General features: G+C 38.0%; 3 protein-coding genes across 4 annotated transcripts; all 3 read right to left on the bottom strand.

The window, feature by feature from the left end:
• Positions 1–9,218: 9,218 nt before the first annotated feature.
• On the bottom strand, positions 9,219–12,098 carry LOC102609941 (thioredoxin-like fold domain-containing protein MRL7L, chloroplastic). Of its 2 annotated transcripts, none has more exons than XM_052438997.1 (6): positions 11,969–12,098; positions 11,469–11,678; positions 10,787–11,331; positions 9,756–9,841; positions 9,569–9,670; positions 9,219–9,476 (listed from the first exon to the last, which is right to left on the bottom strand). In XM_052438997.1, exons 2-6 carry the CDS (start codon positions 11,655–11,657, stop codon positions 9,343–9,345), a joined length of 1,056 nt encoding a protein of 351 aa, XP_052294957.1. In that variant the 5' UTR covers positions 11,658–11,678; positions 11,969–12,098; the 3' UTR covers positions 9,219–9,342. The 2 variants fall into 2 exon arrangements, with proteins under 2 accessions (XP_052294957.1, XP_006493111.2); XM_006493048.4 differs by having other exon boundaries at positions 9,569–9,680; positions 9,760–9,841.
• A 1,032-nt stretch (positions 12,099–13,130) lies between these two features.
• On the bottom strand, positions 13,131–15,565 carry LOC112496176 (F-box/FBD/LRR-repeat protein At1g16930-like). The gene is made up of 4 exons (XM_052436668.1): positions 15,405–15,565; positions 14,104–15,065; positions 13,729–13,893; positions 13,131–13,658 (listed from the first exon to the last, which is right to left on the bottom strand). Exons 2-4 carry the CDS (start codon positions 15,043–15,045, stop codon positions 13,380–13,382), a joined length of 1,386 nt encoding a protein of 461 aa, XP_052292628.1. The 5' UTR covers positions 15,046–15,065; positions 15,405–15,565; the 3' UTR covers positions 13,131–13,379.
• Positions 15,566–19,729: 4,164 nt separating this feature from the next.
• On the bottom strand, positions 19,730–22,045 carry LOC102609638 (F-box/FBD/LRR-repeat protein At5g22700-like). The gene is made up of 4 exons (XM_052436667.1): positions 21,883–22,045; positions 20,598–21,559; positions 20,215–20,379; positions 19,730–20,144 (listed from the first exon to the last, which is right to left on the bottom strand). The coding sequence occupies exons 2-4, from the start codon at positions 21,537–21,539 to the stop codon at positions 19,866–19,868; spliced, it is 1,386 nt and encodes a 461-aa protein (XP_052292627.1). The 5' UTR covers positions 21,540–21,559; positions 21,883–22,045; the 3' UTR covers positions 19,730–19,865.
• Between the last annotated feature and the right edge of the window lie 82 nt (positions 22,046–22,127).

Genomic DNA, 22,127 nt, shown 5'->3' with positions numbered 1-22,127 from the left:
ATTTTCAAGTTCTTTCTATTCGTGTTCGTTGTTATTTATTTTATGTCAAAACGATCTCATGTAAGCCGAATTCAACAATAAAGGGATCAATGAGGAATTTCAGTCAGCTATACTGTCATCGAAATATTTTCCAAGGCATGCAAAGGCTCATCAAGTCTCAAAGCCTGTTTTATGGCGAGACAGAAACCAAGTGTGCCAGGATATGCTCGACCACGCGAAGGCGAGCAGAATCCCCAATCATCGAAATATTTTCCAAGGCATGCAAAGGCTCATCAAGTCTCAAAGCCTGTTTTATGGATAGACAGAAGCCAAGCGTGCCAGGATCTGCTCGACCACGCGAAGGCGAGCAGAATCCCCAATCATCGAAATATTTTCTAAGGCATGCGAAGGCTCACTAAGTCTCAAAGCCTGTTTATGGCGAGACCAGAAGCCGGGCGTGCTAGGATCTGCTCGAACGCCCGAAGGCGAGTAGAATCCCAAGCATTGAAAAATTTTCTAAGGCATATGGCAAAACCATATGCCAAGCCAAAGCCTGCTCGACCGGACGAAGACGAGCAGACTCTCAAACGGAAAAATAACCCGTGATTACAACACAAGAAAGTAATCAAAAACATTTTCATTAATTTGTTAATAATTAACAAAGCAGGTAATCTTCACAAACATTGTTCATTACAATATAAGAAACATGTTTAAGAAGACGGTGGGTCCGTAAATCGAACAGCCTCAGTCGGCTGGTCCACCTCAGGTGCTGGGGGAGTATCACCAGTTGCGTCCGAGGGGGGTGCTCGCCTCACCCACATCAACAGGAATGGCACGAGGAGGAGAATTTTCCTCCTCAACTACGATTGGCTCCACCCCTTCGACATCTTCCTTAGCAGCCTCATCGTCCATATGTTGGGTGACACCAGCTACAAGGTCATCCATCTTTAGATCATAATGCTGCTTCCCGAGGACGGCCATGATGCAACGATAGGAATGCCGAAGTCCCTGGTCGTACTGGTTGTCAGCCTCCTTCACCAAACTCTCGACCTAAACCCGGTGAGAGTCGCGGAGAGATTCGAGCTGAGCCTCGTACATAGCTTTCTGCCTCTGCAGATCCTCCTTGACCTTAGTCAGCTCTTCCTCGAGAGTAATGGCTTTTGCTTGAGCAAGAGATTCTTGCTCCATCAACTTCAGATTCTCGAGATTCAGCTCCCCTGCTTTCTTCTCGGCATGGTCAGCTCTAGTCATCGCCGACTGAATGTCCTCCTTCATCTTCCTGTCATAACGGCCAACCTTGGCCTTATAGTAAGTGGTCATGCAGCTGAGATGGAAAGCACTATACTGCATGGCTCCCACCAACTCGCCCAGGGTGCAGCCATCAAAGTCCTCCAAGTCCTTCTTGCTCACGAGCTTAGACAACTCATTGAGATAGGGGACCAAGTGTTCTGCTCGGCTGTCAGGTAAGCGAGACCGAGGCCCGACAGGAGGAGAAGAGGAAGCAGGATTTGTGGCTGCTCCACTAGTTTCCCCGACTTTGGCAGGAGCAGGAGGTAAAGTCTTCAAGGGAGAGACCTGCTGCACGATGTTGGCCCGCTTTGTAGTAGGGGCGTCCTTGTTCTGGTCCCTCTTAGTGGTTTGAGGTCGAGAACGTTTCCTGTTCAGAGCCCCAATCACAGCGTCCTCCATCTTATGGCCAGGGAGTACCAAGCGAGACTCGAGCAAGTTGTAAGTAGTAATCAGTTCTCGGCTCGAGCAGGAATTGGCTAGTACAGCCTCAACCCGTTTGAGCTGGTCAGGTTTGAGCGGGAAGTGAACACCCCAAGAACCTGCAACACAAACAGACACTTAGTTAGAGACAAACCAGTAAAGCGAGAACAATTATGGATACAAGACATCTAAAGCGAGCAGGCAACCTGGGACTGTGAAACGGGGTGGGACGCGACAATCCTTCCCGTCCATTTGTGCAACCTGACCCCAAGGACCCCCAGCAAAAAAGAATTTTTTCTTCCAAGCCCCACCACCACCAGTTGGAAGATCAGTTATGGGTTTCCTACTCTTGGTACTAGATTGGAAGTAGTACCAGCCGGCATCTTTAGGGCTGCTGTTTAGTTGGTACAGGTGTTTCACCTCATCGACCGTGGGCTCACTTTGACAACATCTGTCCCACAATATGAATAGACCAGAGAGCACTCTCCACCCGTTGGGGTTCAGTTGACCAGGAGCTAGATTTAGCCCGTTAAGAATCCGCGCAAAGTAGGGTTGCAAGGGACACCTCAGCCCATGCTTAAAACTCTCCAAAAACAAGGTAACATATCCCCTAGGAGGTCGGCTAGGGGTATCCTTCTTTCCTGGGACTTTGAGAAGTATTTCACCAGGAATGCTATACCTAAGCCGGAGGTTAGTGAGCTCGTCAAACGTGGTCGTGCACGTCATGTAATCAATAGCGTAATCCCGCAATAGGGCTCTACCTCCTACTGTACTCCACCCTTCTAGTCGCGACGCTTCTGATGGGGACACCTCACCAGAATCATCTCCTCGGTCCTCACTCAGGGTGTTCTCCGAGCCAGAAGACCCCTCCTCATCGCTATTTCAGCTCGAGGAGGCTGTTTGGGGGGACATCCTCCTAGTGCTAGTGCCAACACTAGATCTAATGGGCTCTAAAGGGATCCCGGGATCAAAAGCAGGATCGGTGAGCAGACTAGGCAAGAAGTCCAACTCATCGTCATCAACCTCAATGACTTTCTCTTTACCTTTCGACATTCCCTAAAGCTCTAACCACAACACCACCACCAACTACTACCCAAACAAACGAGAAGAGAAATTATCTACAACTATCCGAGACCAAGGAGATAAAAGAAATACCTGAAGAAATGAGTCAGTCGGAGAAAGACAGAGATGGAGGCCTTTATGCCGGAACTTCTTTGCCGGAGAGACGGAGTGAATGACGAATTTGCCATTCGAAAGGATTTGAGTTTCCTAATGGGGACGGACTCTTGGGTTGCCAGCATTAAACGGCACCGAATCCCAAGGGCCTCGTAACCGTTGGTTTGAAATTCAAATGGAGTGGTAGATCTCTGCCACATCACCTCATCCGCAATTAAATGCGACACAACTCTTGGCAGCCTTTTTCATATCCCGCGCAAGCAAGAACTGTCAAGTTTCTACTGTTGGCTTACTACATTACCCAACACTAGAAATTGGGGGACCGGTGTTGGTGGGATATGCTTCGACGAAGACCAACAGTGATGAGCAGACATCTGGTAATAGTGTTCCTCGAGCAGGAGCAGGAACATCCGGCTCATCCACGAGCACGTCATCCACGAGGCCAATCTCCTGTTGGAAGCATAAGCCCATTCCTTCTACATTCCTGCTAAGGGTTGAGTCGAGCAAACCCGGTCAACGATAGTTGGCGAGGCGTGCTCTCCAGTCCGAGAATCAAGGCACGAAGTCCATCTCCATTTGCCCACAAGGGCGATAATGGGGCATCCACATCCGAGGGTGGGGAGAATAATGGGCGTGGACTCCGGAAGATCGGGATTCAGAGGAAGCCTATAAAAAGGTAGCCAATGAAGGTAAAAGGGTTAGCAATTTTGAGAATATAACAAAGATAAAAGCAAGCTCTAAAGAATAGAAATAACGGAAAAGCCATAAGATTTGTGGCAAGCGTTCCCAGAACCTTCATATCTGACTTGAGCGTCGGAGGGTTTACGCCGGGAAAACAACCGGGGTGCTCTGACTTATTTCTGTGGACGCAGGAATATTTGAAGAAGAAAGCATACGAGGAGAGATCCTGATCGAGGTGAAGTTGATCGAGCAGATATCCTGGTCGAAGCAAGAGGGCAACCAGAATCTCGCATCAACAGAATGTACAAGGCACTGATCAAGTGGGATATCGGAGAAGTGTGGTCTCAGATATCTCACATCCCTCGAGTTGCCATAGATGACAAATTCAACTACGAACCTTAGATATTCACATTGGCAGTTTGTAGTCATGGATTTCAGATATTACGAACCTTGGCAATTGGCAATTCTGAACAGATCAAGTCATGGCTCCAATTTGAAAAGACAGAACAAGAGTTGTATGTACTCAGCTCTCCTGAAGATCTGTCAACAGAAGAGAATTGCGTGAGTCTCATTTCATTTCCTAAGGTAATTTTTCTTATGAATAATCAGCGTGTTTGAGGGAAATACTTCGGCGAGACCAGATGTGGTGAGCAGATAGTTGGTGGCAGAGTCCTACGAGCAGGTGTGTCCTGTAAGAGCCTGGTAGCAGGGGAACAGGAGCAGGGCTATTATGCTCATCCACGAATATGCCATTCATGAGGACGAACTCCTGTTAAAGGCATAAGGCCATTCCTGCTAGGGGTCGAGGCGAGGAGACCCAGTCAACGACAGTTGGCAGGACGTGCGTTCCTATCCGAGAATCAAGGCACGAAGTCCATCTCCATTCGCCCACAATGACGACATTGGGGCATCCACATCCGAGGGTGGGCAGAATAATAGGCGTGGACTACGGAAGACCGGGATTCAGAGGAAGCCTATAAAAAGGTAGCCAACGAAGGTAAAAGGGTTAGACTTTTTGCTATTAGAACTAAGAAAAGAAAGTTCCGAGAACGGAGATTAAAAAGAAGCCATAAGATTCGTGGCAAACATTCTCAGAACCCCTATTTCTGACTTGAGCGTCGGAGGGTTTGCGCCGGGAAAACAACCGGCGTACTCTGACCTGTCTGTGTGCGCAGGAACCTCTGGAGAAAAAGCTTTACGAGGAGAGATCCTGGTCGTGGTGAAGTTGATCGAGCAGAGACCCTGGTCGTAGAACGAGGACAACCAGAATCTCGCATCAACACAGCGGTATCTTAAAATTGAAAATAGCAGAGCGTTGAAGTCCTTACCTTAGGAAATTATGGGAAATAATTCACAGTTGGAAAAGTTGTGTATCAAATATTGTGATTCTCTTAACATTCATCGCAAGTAGCAAGCCACCTTTATCTCTGAAAAGGCTTCAGAGAGAATTGTAAGAACTTGCAACTTTTGGTCAACGGTGAAGAGGATGCTCCTCCTTCTTCTTCTTCATTGCCTTCTTCATTAGTGACATTGAAACACCTCAGTATTATTCTGTCAATCAGTTATAGTTTTGTTTGGTTCAAATTAAGAACTTTTATCTGATGAAATTTAATACCATTGACAGATAGTCATACCTATTCGTAGATTTTTGTGGTTCACTTTGCACGCTTCGATAGAATTTTCAACTCGTTGATTTTTTTCACTCTTATGGGTGAAAGGGAATTGAAATAATAAAAATGAAAACAATACAAATTTTACAAATTTCAATTACAGATTGGTGAAGTTGATTTAAAACCTTCATATCTGAAATTTTTTCAGCAATTTAATACTTATTTTTATTTTCATTTATCAGATTGAATGCTAAGGCTTTTTAAGTAACGGATGCTGTGCCAACTAGATACCACACAGTTTATGTAACGAGGTAATAATCGGTACACTTTCTATTGCATTAGTTACAACTTGTTGTTTTCTTGAAAAACACAATAAGAAATTCACGATTTGTCATTAGGAGCAGAATATCATGTACTTTTCTTTTTCAAAATTTGTAGAATCTACCGTATTATGATTTTGTCAGTTGCAGTACCTGAGTCTGGTACCTTAGCATTTCATTTGATTTTCTTTGTTTTGCTTGTGACTTAAGAGAACCAACATTGTCCGGATATTTGGAGAAGCATCTGAAGAGGCTTACCAAACATGACGAACTTGCTTCTAAGCCTTCATTCTTTCACCCTACAAATACTATTTGAGTATTTACAATCAATGTAGTGTGCCTCCAATTAGTGTGAAGTGTTTGCAATTTTGATGCAGGGAAATGGTTTGTTGACGCGAAGCAATTTAACAAGTTAAAGACTTTTACCCTGCAGGCTTAGTGGATGTAGTATCAACTCCAAAATCAAATGGGAACACATAACTCCTCCAAAGAACGAAGATCCATTTTGCATCCATTCAATCGGCTGAAATGTTAAGGCAAATAACACCATCAAGCTGGACTCTTAGAGACTGATCAGATCAGTCGTCCATTTCATCAACTGCAAAAGTCATGACACGGTGGCTAACGGAGGAAACAGAGGACTTGTCAGAATGAATTAAGAACATGAGAAGCATCAGGGGAGCTTCCATTACATATAGGCTTTTTTAACATGGGTTGGTGAATGGTAATTAAAGAAATTTGTGATCTTTAAGTCAAGTTCGAGCAATAACTTCTGCTTTGGATAAAGTCGATACTAGATTTGCCAAATCTGTGCTCCATCATTTCAGATGATCAACTCATTTTCTTCTTTGAGGTGGAGTGAAAATTATGCTGGGAATGAAGCGGCATAAGGAGTTCCTCTTTTGGTCCTATTGTTAAGATGTCTAGGGATAAAATGGAATGGGAATAGCGGTGAGATGTCCACTCGTTCTTTCTTCAAACTCCATTGCCTTCTGTCTTGATTAGTATGTCTAGTTATTGGTGGTGTCTTGGATTGGAAGAAAATGCATGTCCTTCGGTACCGGTGAACAAAGATGGCTTGAAGTTTGAAGAAACATTTAAACAGGCGTAATGACACCATCAAGCTGGCCATCGAGACCAAGAAGTCACCAATCTCATCAACTTTGATTTTAGCCCATGTCCCTGGAAAGAGAATAAATGCATGGCGGGGAAATCCACAAAGATCTTAAACGTCTTTCTTCACAAGTTCTTGATTAGGATGCTTATCTCAGAGGCGTGAGAAAACACAAGTCCTCTGTTAGTTCTTGTCCAGAAAGTGCTTAAAATTTATCATATACGGACATACCCCGTAATTGCCATGAATTTGGATATCGATAGAATACAAACAGGATTTAAGTTAGATTAAGAAACAAAATAACTTCACCCAGGACAGCATGCATAATACATACTATTTTTTTGGATTGCAGTGAATCTAAGCTATACATTAGTTCCCGTGTATATGTTAAATCTCAATTCATTTATGACATCCACTACATCATGAAGAATTCAACTACGAACCTTAGATATTCACATTGGCAGTTTGTAGTCATGGATTTCAGATATTACGAACCTTGGCAATTGGCAATTCTGAACAGATCAAGTCATGGCTCCAATTTGAAAAGACGGAACAAGGGTTGTATGTACTCAGCTCTCCTGAAGATCTGTCAACAGAAGAGAATTGCGTGAGTCTCATTTAATTTCCTATGGTAATTTTTCTTATGAATAATCTGCGGTATCTTAAAATTGAAAATAGCAGAGCATTGAAGTCCTTACCTCAGGAAATTATGGGCAATAATTCACAGTTGGAAAAGTTGTGTATCAAATATTGTGATTCTCTTAACATTCATGGCAAGTAGCAAGCCACCTTTATCTCTGAAAAGGCTTCAGAGAGAATTGTAAGAAACGGTGAAGAGGATGCTCCTCCTTCTTCTTCTTCATTGCCTTCTTCATCAGTGACATTGAAACACCTCAGTATTATTCTGTCAATCAGTTACAGTTTTGTTTGGTTCAAATTAAGAACTTTTATCTGATGAAATTTAATACCATTGACAGATAGTCATACCTATTCGTAGATTTTTGTGGTTCACTTTGCACGCTTCGATAGAATTTTCAACTCGTTGATTTTTTTCACTCTTATGGGTGAAAGGGAATCGAAATAATAAAAATGAAAACAATGCAAATTTTACAAATTTCAATTACAGATTGGTGAAGTTGATTTAAAACCTTCATATCTGAAATTTTTTCAGCAATTTAATACTTATTTTTATTTTCATTTATCAGATTGAATGCTAAGGCTTTTTAAGTAACGGATGCTGTGCCAACTAGATACCACACAGTTTATGTAACGAGGTAATAATCGGTACACTTTCTATTGCATTAGTTACAACTTGTTGTTTTCTTGAAAAACACAATAAGAAATTCACGATTTGTCATTAGGAGCAGAATATCATGTACTTTTCTTTTTCAAAATTTGTAGAATCTACCGTATTATGATTTTGTCAGTTGCAGTACCTGAGTCTGGTACCTTAGCATTTCATTTGATTTTCTTTGTTTTGCTTGTGACTTAAGAGAACCAACATTGTCCAGATGTTTGGAGAAGCATCTGAAGAGGCTTAACAAACATGACGAACTTGCTTCTGAGCCTTCATTCTTTCACCCTACAAATACTATGAGTATTTACAATCAATGTAGTGTGCCTGCAATTAGGGTTAAGTGTTTGCAATTTTGATGCAGGGAAATGGTTTGTTGATGCGAACACATACCTCCTCCAAAGAACTAAGATCCATTTTGCATCCATTCAATCGGCTGAAATGTTAAGGCAAATAACACTATTAAACTGGACTCTTGGAGACTGATCAGATCAGTCGTCCATTTCGTCAACTGCAAAAGTCACGACGGTGGCAAACGGAGGAAACAGAGGAGGTGCCAGAATGAATTAAGAACATGAGAAGCATGAGGGGAGCTTCCAATAATATATAGGCTTTTTTAGCATGAGTTGGTGAATGGTAATTAAAGAAATTTATGATCTTTAAATAACTTCTGTTTTGGATAAAGTCGATACTAGTTTTGCCAAATCTGTGCTTCATCATTTCAGATGATCAACTCATTTTCTTCTTTGAGGTGGAGAGAAAATTATGCTGGGAATGAAGCGGCATAAGGAGTTCCTCTTTGGTCCTATTTTTAAGATGTCTGGGGATAAAATGGAATGGGAATAGGGGTGAGATGTTCACTCGTTCTTTCTTCAAACTCCATTGCCTTCTGTCTTGATTAGTATGGCTAGTTATTGGTGGTGCCTTGGATTGGAAGAAAATGCATGTTCTTCAGTACCTGTGAACAAAGATGGCTTGAAGTTTGAAGAAACATTTAAACAGGCGTAATGACACCATCAAGCTGGACATCGAGACCAAGAAGTCACCAACCTCATCAACTTTGATTTTAGTCCATGTCCCTGGAAAGAGAATAAATGCATGGCGGGGAAATCCACAAAGATCTTAAACGTCTTTCTTCACAAGTTCTTGATTAGGATGCTTATCTCAGAGGGGTGAGAAAAGACAAGTCCTCTGTTAGTTCTTGTCCAGAAAGTGCTTACAATTTATCATATACGGACATACCCCGTAATTGCAATGAATTTGGATATCGATAGAATACAAACAGGATTAAGTTAGATTAAGAAACAAAATAACTTCACCCAGGACAGCATGCATAATATATACTATTTTTTTTAATTGCAGTGAATCTAAGCTATACATTAGTTACTGTGTATATGTTAAATCTCAATTCATTTATGACATCCACTACATCATGAAGAAAGCACATCTGTTTTACTTTTAGCTTGGATTGGTGATGGCAACAGATGGGATCATTTCTTGGCTACTCTCAATGCTACTCAAACAATCTGGCTTAGCAGCTCCATAATAGAAGAACGCCATTATCTTTGACAACTCATCTGCAGTTCTTGTTGCTGAAGAACACACACATAAACAAGGCAAGATAAAAAAAATTACTCCCTTCAAAATAATAAGAGGCAGCTTTTTCTTCGGTTAAGAAAATTACGTTTCTCCCGGTACAAGATTTTCCCAGCTTTAGTGAATATAACCTCTGGGAAGACAGACACTTGAAGAGCAGAAACTAAGTCATGCTCAACGTTAGCATCAACTGCAACACACTGTGTAATACAATAATTTCATATTAGAAACAATCACCATTATGAGCAAAAACAAATAAGCATTGAATTTCATACTTACTCGTGGCGAAGGCAGCCTACAATTCCATATGATGTGCACTGCTTTTTCCAGTTCATCCCGCATTCTTTCATTTTCCTTTGGCCTGCAAACAATCGAATTGATGTGGATTATAACAAAGCAGAGCAACTAATTGTTAATATACAAGAGATGCAAGTATTAAAATGTAACCTGTAGATTATGAATCAGTAAATTACAATGGTTTACATGTATGATCCATGATTCACAGCAAAATTTTCTCAATTCAGAAAATAAAAAATTTTGAATTCTGTCCTCCAGTATTTTGCCATGATAACCATAGAATTAGTAAAATGATAAACCTTTAGAACCGAGAACAACCATTCCATGGAGCTCTAAGATCAATAGGGATGAAGGTACATGAAAGTTCATTCAACAGCACGTTTAATGGGTCATAATACAGTTATTTTTAGAACGCATCACATTAACTAGACTGGTGGAAATTCAGTGGAATTTGATTTTAGTAGTAGACAAACTCAAAATCTCCAGAAGCAATATTTTCATGTTGGAAACTCTATAGAGATTTCGACAAGACCTTCTCTTAGATAATGCAGAGCAGCGGACCTTTCTGGAGGACAAGCATGAAGCATTATATTCTTCAGAGACCTACAATGCTTGACCATCTTTTACAGAATGACTTATGATTCAATAATCACAAAAAATCATCTGACATTAAGCAATGACCTGGATTCAATAGAAAAAGACTAAGCAGAACTTTTGAATAGTGGTCAGAAAACAAATATATAGGAGTATTATTGGCAGATCACAAGCTAAATTGACTTGATGGATCAGCACACTGAAAGCAATACTAAGAAGCAACTACAATGAAATCTGCCACTACGCGTGAAATCAGCCAAGTGAATAACACCATCTCGTCTTGTGCATAAAAAAAATCAGCCATGAATGCCAACATGTCCATTCAATTCAAATTAAGGCACTAATTGGAAGGAGTGCAAATTGAATAATACACATACGCATATAACAGTAAGCCAAAAGAGAGAGAGAAACTAACCTTTTATAGCGATTATGTACGAGAACAATTAGAGGACTGATGTCTTTGAAAACGGCCTCTTCCCATTCTGCAGTCTTGATGTCTTTGATAGGACGTATGTAATTATCATCTTGCCACACAATTTCATTCTCACTATCGTAATTCTCATCATCTTCATCTTTCTTGACATTCTTGATAGTTATCTTGTCAAAAAATTGACTGAGACTGAAACCCCACCCATCTGCATCTTCAGGCCAATCAGGATCATCTTCCTCCATAACAAGAGGATAATCAGCCAGAAGCTTCTGCATCTTCTTCTTCTTTTCAATAGGGTCAGACTCCTCCTCAACATCAGGACATTGAGCAATGACTTCTCTAATCTTTCTCCTCCATTCACGTCTCTCTTCAGGATCCATCAACGGGTCATCCTCCACATCCATTTTTCTAGAGGAATCATCATCGCCGTCGTCCTCATCATCTGTGTCACTTGATTCTCCTCCTCCTCCTCTCTTTCCTAGTTTCTCTACCAAAGATCTTACTATTATATTTCTTCTAAAACTACCAGCCTGCTTTTTTCAAACACAATTAGCTTCTACATATAAATATACATACATACACACACGTTTATGCAAAGAAAACAATTGGAAAACTTTTAAAACTAACATATCCTCCACATGACTTGAACTGCTAAAATAAAACACACCTGCAAAGGCAACTTGACAATATTTGATGAGAAGGCGGAACATTCCATCCTTGATGACGAAACCCGACTGCTGCTTCGTTCTTCATTAGGACGAGAAACTTTAACAAAATTCAAAGGAAAAGATTTTAATCTATTGCCCTTCAATGGTGAATTTAAGCACTCGAAAGTCATTGTATGTCGTAGGGCCATTTTTCAACCCCGTATCTGACTCTGCAAAATTAAATTTATAATTCAAATATCTGTAAATGTATAAATGAAGAATAAGAGAACTGCAAAGAAAAAAAAAAGGGCCTCTTGCTTTTAACATGGGTATTAAATTATGAAGAATTCAAGTTAAATGTGATAAATTTTCAATGTCATGAAAGGACTAGCAATTGAAATCACTGAAGATGAAGAAGCATTGAAGTAATGGTTTGTTGAAAAAGATTTATATGCACAGTAATTAAAAACAGCCAAAAGAAACAAAACTGGGTTAATGAGTTGATTGTGCAAGTACTGACCAGTGATTGTTTGATTTTAATGCCCAGATACGTTTCTTCTTCCCCCTCCTCTTCCTCTTCTCGTGCTTCTGGTTCAGCTTAAACCCTTCGCTAAACCCAGAGCTCTCAAATGGATAAGATGAGCGAGCACATTTCGATTTTTATATGTCAAGGGTGAAGATTTACAAAATAGTCCTCATAGTTCTCTAAATATTAAAAATAAACTAATTGTTTGCAAATCCTCACAATTGAAATACTTAATACAAAAGGCCATTTGTTTTGTGAGCGGGATTTGAATATTAAATTTTTTGTACCACTGAATAGATTTCCACTCATAAAAAGTTCATAAAGAGTTAAAAATATAAAAGTTTTTCATCAATAAAATTACCTAGTAATAAAAAAAAAAAAACTAAATAATCTTTTTGCATGTAAAACAATTTCTCTAATTTATATGCGAAACAAAAGTTCTGTTGTTAAAATCAAAAAAGAAATCTTATTTTGGTTTATTTATTTCCTTTCCTAACCAAAGGAGTAAAATAATTATATTATTATGCATTTGCCGATACATTTTTTCATCTTTACTCCTTGTCTTTCCTCTAAATGTAATCTTTTTTGTTTTATAATTCAGAACAAAATGTAACATTTAGTAGGGTACCATTGAGTTATTGGGCATGTAGCAAATTCGATCTTTGGGCTGTATGTTTTGCGAGAGTAAATATTTTTGGGGCTTCATTTTATTGCTTGTTATATATATATATATATATATATATATATATATATATATATTTTTTTTTTAAATACAAAATATTGGCTTTAGGATGAATGTTTTACTTGTTGCTTTATTAACTAAGATTTTTGGTAGATTAGTTCAAAAGTATCCTGAAATCTATAGCTTGTTTCATCGGTGCAGAATTTTAATGACACGTCTAGTTTTTATTAGTCATGACTGATTGACACAAAAAATCTATAAAATTAAAATAAGTCAAAATTTCAATGATACAGTTTTCAAATTTTGACTTAAAAATGTTTTAAATATCAATGTTGAGTCTTTCGTTAGAGATTTTCTTCTGCTCTATTTTGGTAGGCTATTTTCAATGTGGTTAGTAATTATTAACTGGAAAAAAAAAAGTTCCATTTCTAAATGTGAGACGAAAATTTTAGTCCATGCCATGAGACTCAAATATTCAATAAAACGATATATCCTTCATAGGCAAAACCATTAAAAAAAACAATAATAATAGAAGCTGCAAAAAGATCCTTTTTTTTGTGGGGGGGGGGGGGGGGGGGGGGAGGAAGTAGCACAGTAAACAATGCATTTACATTACAAAAGAAATCCTATTTTTATCATCTACAATAGAGTTCTGATGCAAATCACCTGCAAGTTTTACAACATCACCCAACCAAAATCACCAATACAAAATCACCGATTCGCTCAATCCCCATACTTTCCACGAAGTTCAACCTCACAAGTCTTTGAGCCTCTTGGAAACATTAACAATTCCTTGCAAAGTTCATTGGAAGATTCTCCAACATATCTAAAGATCATTTTATCCAAAACTCCACAATTCTTCAATAAATACTTTACTGGTTCTAATGGATCATCATCCCCATACAGAATTTCAATCTTCTTGACATTAAACTGCAAACAATAGGGCACGAACTGTGGTTCTATCCACCCAGCTTCCACGTAGTATTCAGGGCCATTTACGTCCTGATTATAAAGAAAATAAATATAAAAACAACTTAAATATCCTTTATTCAAAAGTTCATCAAATCCTCACCATTATCAAGACGAAAGATTCCAAGTTAGGCGAACAATTGAAGATGATCGGAAGAATCCACCACCCATATTCTCGAATCCTCACCTCCAAAAAAGACAAGTTGGAAAATGTGGGAAGGAAATATTGATGAGCATCATATAAATGCCGATACGCTTCACCAAGAGCCTTTCATTGAGAAAAAGACAATAATTAAAAATTCTAGCAGCTACTAACTTGAGGAATTGAAACTGTTTCATCAATGAGTTTCAAAATAACTTTTAATACACACGACCAGAAAAATAAGTAACATAATCAGAGTAAAAACAAAAAGTAGAGGAAGTAAGAAGCGTATTAAAGTTTAAAATATGCACAACATAAAGCAGACAGAGAACATACGTATATGGTGCCACAAGATAAGTACAAAGACTTAAGATTCGTGAGCTTTTTGAGAAGCTGTAGTGCATGATCAGCTCGAACCGGATCACTACGCACACGCGAATAGTCAATATCAAGGCGTGCATCACATAATGAATGTAACTCATAGACCAGATAAGATACCAATGTGCCATCATTAACATGGAGGTGTTCAAGTTTTGGAGCCTCAATCGTAGCCTGGTGCTCATTAGCAAAGACAATAGGTCCCCCTATCATCAAGTTTAACCTCTTTAGAGTTTGAGACGAAATGCTAATATCGGCGTCCCAATCAAAATTTAGCGAGTAGTCAATTGACAAATCTTCAAGTACAGGACAAATAGAAAAGTCAGGCATGTTGGGCTTATATATTTCAACATGAAATTTCTTGACCCTTGGAAAACATATCCCAGAGGAAGGACTCTTGAATACAAAATCTGTTTCTAGTTTCAAAATTTCAAGTGTTTCAGAATTGTAGATGCAGTCAGGTAGCTCAACAGGCTCGTAACCCTCTTCAAATGGATCGTCAACCGGAAGATTAACTTCGATCTCATGAACATTTCGCATAATTGCAAGTGCAACCCAGAATTTCAGACGAGACAAATACCTGGGCTTCTTCTGACAATGAAGGGAAAACTTGCTAATGCTTACCGAGTTGGACAGAAGCATCCTGTCGACAAAATTCTCAAACCTCGTCAACGCACCATTATCTGAAGTACCATCACGTCTGTAGCATAACTTGTCATTGAACATAAGATTGGGAAGAGAAGCCCAAACAAGCTTCCATCTTGAAGATAAAATGCTAGTTCGAACAGCATCTTCTGTGGACAGAAATGAAAGAATATGGCAAAGGATCGAATCCGGCATACAACTTATCCTATCTTTTTTATTTATCTTACCAACTTTACGTGATTTTGAGTTATTCATCGTGAAAGTTATCAACCAACCTGAAAGATGTAATAAACACAGTGTTAAAGCCGAAAAGGAAGCATTTTTCAGTTAGATTAATAATGGGTCTTTCGTGAAACTCATATTGATAGTTAAGAAAGCTGCAGAGCTTAACAACAATTGAGAATACACAACGTGGGATCCTACGATTTAAACTCTTCCATCCCATATAATAATAAATCAATTAAAATTTTATTCTATCCATCACTGTTGTTCAAAGTAAAGATAATACTCAAGTATGCTAAAAGCTAAATAAAAAATTAAAAGTTATTTTGCCAGTATCCATTTATGAATATGGTGCCGGTGGAGAGTAGAAGGAGAGAAAAAAGATTACTTACTCTATTTTCACGGAAGGCTAGGCCGCAGGCGACGACGAGCCGGTCTCTGGCTGCGACGGGTTTCAAAATTTCCTTCAATTTGATTTTTTTCCTTTTTCCAGAAATTTTTGGGAGGGGTTTACCGTTTACATTTAGTGGATCCATTCATCCACGTGGGATCCAACGGCTGGATGCAACGGTGATATCGTATCACCGTTGCACCGTAGCCGGACCCTTAATTAGGAGAAAGCTACGGTGCAACGGTGATACGGTATCACCGTTGCATCCCACTAGATCCATTCATCCACGTGGATCCAATGGCTTGATGCAATGGTGATACGGTATCACCGTTGCACCGTAGCCGGACCCCTAATTAGGAGAAAGTTACAGTGCATCGTTGCACCCAACCGTTGGATCCCATTGGATCCATTCATCCACGTGGATCCAACGGTTAGATGCAACGGTGATACGGTATCACCGTTGCACCGTAGCCGTTGGATCCACGTGGATGAATGGATCCAGTGGGATCCAACGGCTGGATGCAACGGTGATACCGTTGCACTGTAGCCGAACCCCTAATTAGGAGAAAGCTACGGTGCAATGGTGATACGGTATCACCGTTGCACCCAGCCGTTGGATCCCATTGGATCCATTCATCCACGTGGATCCAACGGCTGGATGCAACGGTGATACCGTATCACCATTGCACCGTAGCCAGACCCTACTAATTACTATTAATTTTTTTTATAGATTTCTTTTTTGTCTTAATAAGTAAGTTATCCGGTGTGGGCAGCCTTACAATTGCAAATTAAACACGGTGAATACGATTTCAACAATTGCATATACTATATACTAAGGGTGCATTTAACACACCTTATCATGTTATGTTGTATTACATTATTTTAATATAAATATATTATATTATTCTGTATTTAATTAGTATTATTTTATAATAATATTGTATAACTTTTGATGCTATATTTTATTGTATTAATTTTTAATTATATTATATTGTATTAACTTCTTTAGTTTAATTTATATAATATATTTAGAAAATAATTCCAAAATATTTAAAATTCTTTTAAATATAAAACTTTTAAATTTTAGAAAATTTAACATTATTTTTTAATATAATTATTAAAAAATAAAATTAATGTCACTTAAGATATATTTATTTCAACATTTATTAAAAAATAAACACGCTGATGACACTCCAATTCTGTTAACATTAATAAATTTAAATACTAAAAATTAAATTGATGATTTTTCCCTTCATTAGTTGATCTATAATTCTTGGAGAGCATTAATTTTTTTATATACGGGCGTGGTTTTTTTTTTTTTTTTTTTTTTGAAATGACAATAACGGTCTTTTATTTATATACAAATTTTATTGAGAAAAGATGACAATAATGGTCTTTTTCTAAACAAAATTCTAAACTCAAATTTAATTACTGATAACGTTGCACAGCAATTTACATGTTTAATTTACATATGTAACTGTTAAAAAATTTGCATGTTTCATGTACACAATCTTTATTTGTATTAGACAAGTTATGGGAAGCTAAGGATGGGAGGAGCCAAGCAAAGAAGCCAAGATCGGTTCGTCCATTCAATTTTTGGGAAGAGTACTCCACCGTTATACTCCAAAGGTCCCGACCGTCCATTCATGCGACAGAATCCACTGCGCAATCTGCACCACAAGATCATCAATTCAGATGAGAATGTGATGCGATATGCGTGTCCAAGATTCAGAAAGAACAGGAGCAAACAATACGTGGAAGACCTAGATGCAGCGTGGAGGATTCATAATGATAATACATTCACAAGTGCTGATGATGGAAGGATTGGAACGAGTACCTGATCTAAGTTCTGCAATGCCTCGATGCCAAATGTGTAGTATAAAACGAAAGGTCGCAATGCCTAAATCAAAGAGAAACAGGAAATGAGCGACAAGAGAAGATGTTCCTCTGCTTTATTTCAAACAAATAATAACAATATCTCCACATTAATATATAAAACCCTTGAGAGATCCTCCATTCACACGCTAGAAACTTCCAACACAATTACTTATGGTCCAACAACATTTCCACCGGAGAGAAGATATGCTTCGTGCAATTAAGTTGTGTGTGTGTGAGCGTCTGTGTAGCAACTTTTAACAGTATTCAGATGAGAATAACTACCTGAGAAGCAGCAAGCCACTAAATTATAGTCTTTAGTTCAGGATCACCCCTGAAAGCACAACATCCCCAATTCCCAGTAGCAATCCCTGGCAAATCTTTACTATCCCAATGCTGAATACTCTTCCCATCAGAATTTTTGAGTGCTGGCTGATTTACATTAGCTCCTTGATTTGTTTCAACAGTAAATAAGGAAGCTTCATTGAACTATATTACAAAGAAAATTTAGTCTTCTGAGAATTACAAACGCTTCAAATAATAATGCATCAGAAAGAATCTTTTTGACATTCTGATATATGATTTTAACGATTATATTACCAGACAAAAAGTTCAAGAAAACAATTTGCACCTCGAGATGATTCCTCGATATGTGGTCATTTTCATCTGGATAAAGATGAGCTTCATGAAGTCCTTTGCCTTGAAATAAACCCTTGTACTGGCAATATTTTATTGATCAATGAACCCACAGAAGGCCTTATTTGTCTCCCTATCAAGAGAAACAAGTTGAGCGAAGACAATCACTAACCCCCCCCCCCCAAAAAAAAAAAAACAACCAAAAATGACGTTAATTTTGATTAACTAGTCCATGGAACAACAACGCCTTATTATACTATATATATCCTAGGCTGCAAAATATAGAATAAAGCCACTGGCTGATCTTTGTAAGATCATTCCATATTTGTAGATCAGTGATAGGACAAGACTACGAGCAGTACAGCAACCTATTAAATTCATGTCATAGAAATCCAGATGAAGATTTGAAAATGATTATCCCTTTGAACTACATTAAGCAAACACATTTATTTTCTAATAGTTCTCAGTGTTCTCGAGGTGCTCCAAAGCAAATTTTACACACCGAAGAAGGTATTTTAATGCATATTGTTTCATCCCAGGCCAGCATAATGCATCTATAGCAATGATCCTGGTTTTACGTCTTCCAAAACTGTCAAAATGCTTTTTGTCTGCAGGATCACCCGCAAAACGAAATGACGAAGTATACCTACACAACTTCAAGATGATATTATAATCAGAAATCAACCACAGCATAAGTCAAGGCATGTACATAAAAGAAATACATAAAGTTAGATTCAGCAACCTATTGTGTATCTATGTCCCCAGTGACTCAAGTCTTGGATTTTCTGATTTACTGCATTAGACTCACCCCTTGTAATCACAGAATCTTTCAGCACCAACTATTTCTATAGCCTCGTTATCACCCATGGAAGCCAAGAAAAGCATCCCAGCAATTAACTCCGGATTGATCATGAAACGAATCTCTTCCTAGATAAAATGGCATTGACAACAAATAAAATTAGGATTTAAATATTTTATGTTGAGTGATATTTCAAGACCCTAATGATCCACATGACATAGGCAAAGGGAAATAAGGAAAGCAATTTAAATGAGAAGGCATTCATGCAGAAGTAACAAATACATGGAACAATATATTTAAGAATAGGTGAAGGAAAAGACCTAATTTAAGTATGGACCACTAAGGAAGTCACAGTGAAATTGTTAACAAAAAATATTACGTGCACACAGCCCCTATGAAGAGCACCACGCCCAATATATTTGTTTGCAAAATCTACTTCAAGAGCATCGGCGGATTGATCTTCTATGAAGCCTACACTACGAACCTACAAATACAAAATTTTCTTATCTACAGCAGAAGTATGACATTAGATAAATTGAATTCAACTTTTACAGTAGCAAATATTTAAATTTAAATTGAATTACCTCAAAAGCACAGAGAGGCAGCACGGATTTGCTCCAAAAGTCAGCTTCAGGATAAGACGTGAATAAAGGATGGCTAAAAAAATCATACTAGTCATGCCTAATTGACACAAATTTATAAAATTAAAATAAGTCGAAATTTCTGTGATACAGATTTTCAATTTTGACTTAAAATGTTTTAAATATCAATGTTAAGTGTTTCGTCAGAGATTTTCTTCTGTCTCTAGTTTGGTAAGCTATTTTCAATGTAGTTAGAGATTATCAACTGAAAAAAAAAAAAAAGAAGGTTTCATTTCTAAATGTGAGACGAAAATTTTAGTCCATGCCATGAGACTCAAATATTCAATAAAATGATATATCCTTTTTAGGCAAAACCGTTAAAAAAATTAATAGAAGCTTCAAAAAGATTTTTTTAGGGAAAAAAAAGAAAAAAAATGGCACAGTAAACAATGCATTTACATTACAAAAGAAATCATATTTTTATCATCTACAATAGAGTTCTGATGCAAATCACCAGCAATTTTTACAGCATCACCCGACCAAAATCACCAATTCAAAATAACCAAGTCGCTCAATCCCTATACTTTCCACGAAATTCAACCTCACAAGTCTTTGAGCCTCTTGGAAACATTAATAATTCCTTGCAAAGTTCATTGGAAGATTCTCCAACATATCTAAAGATCATTCTATCCAAAACTCCACAATTCTTCAATAAATACTTGACTGGTTCCAATGGATCATCATCGTGATACAGAATTTCAATCTTCTTGACATTAAACTGCAAACAGTAGGGCACGAACTGCGGTTCTATCCACTCAACTTCTACATCGTCTTCAGGGTCATCTGTGGCCTGATTACAAAGAAATAAATATAAAAACAACTTAAATACCCTTTATTTAAATAGTTTATCACATCCTCACCATCATCCAGACAAAAGTTTCCAAGTTAGGCGAACAACTGAAGATGATCGGAAGAATCCACCCTCCATATTCTCGAGTCCTCACTTCCAAGAAAGACAAGTTGGAAAATGTGGGAAGGAAATATTGACGAGCATCATACAAATACTGATAGGCTTCACCAAGTGCCTTTCATTGAGACAAAGACAATAATTAAAATTTCTAGCGACTATTAACTTGAGGAATTGAAATTGTTCCACCAATGAGTTCCAAAATAACTTTTATTACACATTACCAGAAAAATATGTAACTATGTAACATAATCATATTAAAAACAAAAAAGAGAGGAAGTAAGAAGAATATTAAAGTTTAAAATATGCATAACATAAAGCAGACAGAGAACTTACATATATGGTGCCATCACATAAGTATAGAGACTGAAGATTTGAGAGCTTTTTGAGAAGCTGTAGTGCACGATCAGCTTGACTCGGATGATCACGTTCCCCTGAATAGTTAATCTCAATGTGTGCATCACATAATGAATGTAATTCATGGACCAGATAAGATACCAATGTATGATCTTTAATGAAGAGATGTTCTAGTTTTGGAGCCTCAATCATAACCTGGTGCTCATTACTGAAACCCATATATCTCTCTATCAACAAGTTTAACCTCTTTATAGTTTGAGACGAAATACTAATATTGGCCTTCCAATCATTAGTTAGCAAGTATGCAACAATTGACAAATCTTCAAGTACAGGACAGATAGAAAAGTCAGGCATGTTGGGCTTATGTATTTCAACATGAAATTTCTTGACCCTTGGAAAACAAATCCCAGAGGAAGGGCTCTTGTATAGAAAATCTGTTTCTAGTTTCAAAATTTCAAGTGTTTCAGAATTGTAGATGCAGTCAGGTAGCTCAGCAGGCTTGTAACCCTCTTCAAATGGATTGCCAAACGGAAGATAAACTTCAATCTCACGAACATTTCGCATAATTGCAAGTGCAACCCAAAATTTCAAACAAGACAAATACCTAAGCTTCCGACAATGAAGGGAAAACTTGTTAATGTTTACCGAGTTGGACAAAAGCATCCTGTTGACAAAATTCTCAAACCTAGTCAACCAATTATTAACTGAAGTACCACCACTTCTGTAGCAAAACTTGTCGTCGAACACAAGATTGGGAAGAGAAGTCCAAACCAGCTTCCATCTTGATGATAAAATGCTAGTTTGAACAGCAGGTTCTGTGGGCAGAAATGAGAGAATATGGCAAAGGATTGAATCGGGCATCCGACTAATCCTATCTCTTTTATTTAACTTACCCACTTTACGTGATTTTGATTTATTCATCGTGAAAGTTATCAACCAACCTGAAATATATATTAAACACAGTGTTAAAGCTGAGAAGAAAGCATTTTTTCAGTTAGGTTAATAATGGGTCTTTCATAAAACTCATATTGATAGTTAGCAAAACGGTCAGAAATTTAACAACAACAGAGAAAAGATCCTATAATTTATACTCTTCCATCCCCTGTAATAATAAATCAATAAAAATTTTATTCTTTCCATTACTGATGTTCAGGTAAAGAGAATACTCAAGTCTGCCAAAAGGGGGAAAATTTTTTATTTTGCCAATATCCGTGTATGAATCTGGTGCCAGTAGAGAGTAGAAGGAGAGCAAAAGATTACTTACTCTATTTTCACGGAAGGCTAGGCCGCCGGAGGCGACGAGCCGGTCTGTGGCTGCAACGGGTTTCACAATTTCTTTCGATTTGATTTTTTTCCTTTCTTCAGAAATTTTTGTGAGGAAGTTACATTTTGAGTATTTACTATTTAGTATTTACCAATTACTATTAATTTTTTTATTCGTTTTTTTAATGCCTTGTGAGTAAGTTATTTGGTGAGGGCAGGCCTACCGTTGCAAATTAAATACAGTGA

Source organism: Citrus sinensis, chromosome 3 (genome assembly GCF_022201045.2).
Source record: "Citrus sinensis cultivar Valencia sweet orange chromosome 3, DVS_A1.0, whole genome shotgun sequence".
Classification (NCBI taxonomy): domain Eukaryota; kingdom Viridiplantae; phylum Streptophyta; class Magnoliopsida; order Sapindales; family Rutaceae; genus Citrus; species Citrus sinensis.
The sequence above is the reverse complement of the archived record's forward strand: the minus strand, read 5'-3'. Positions and strand labels throughout refer to the sequence as shown.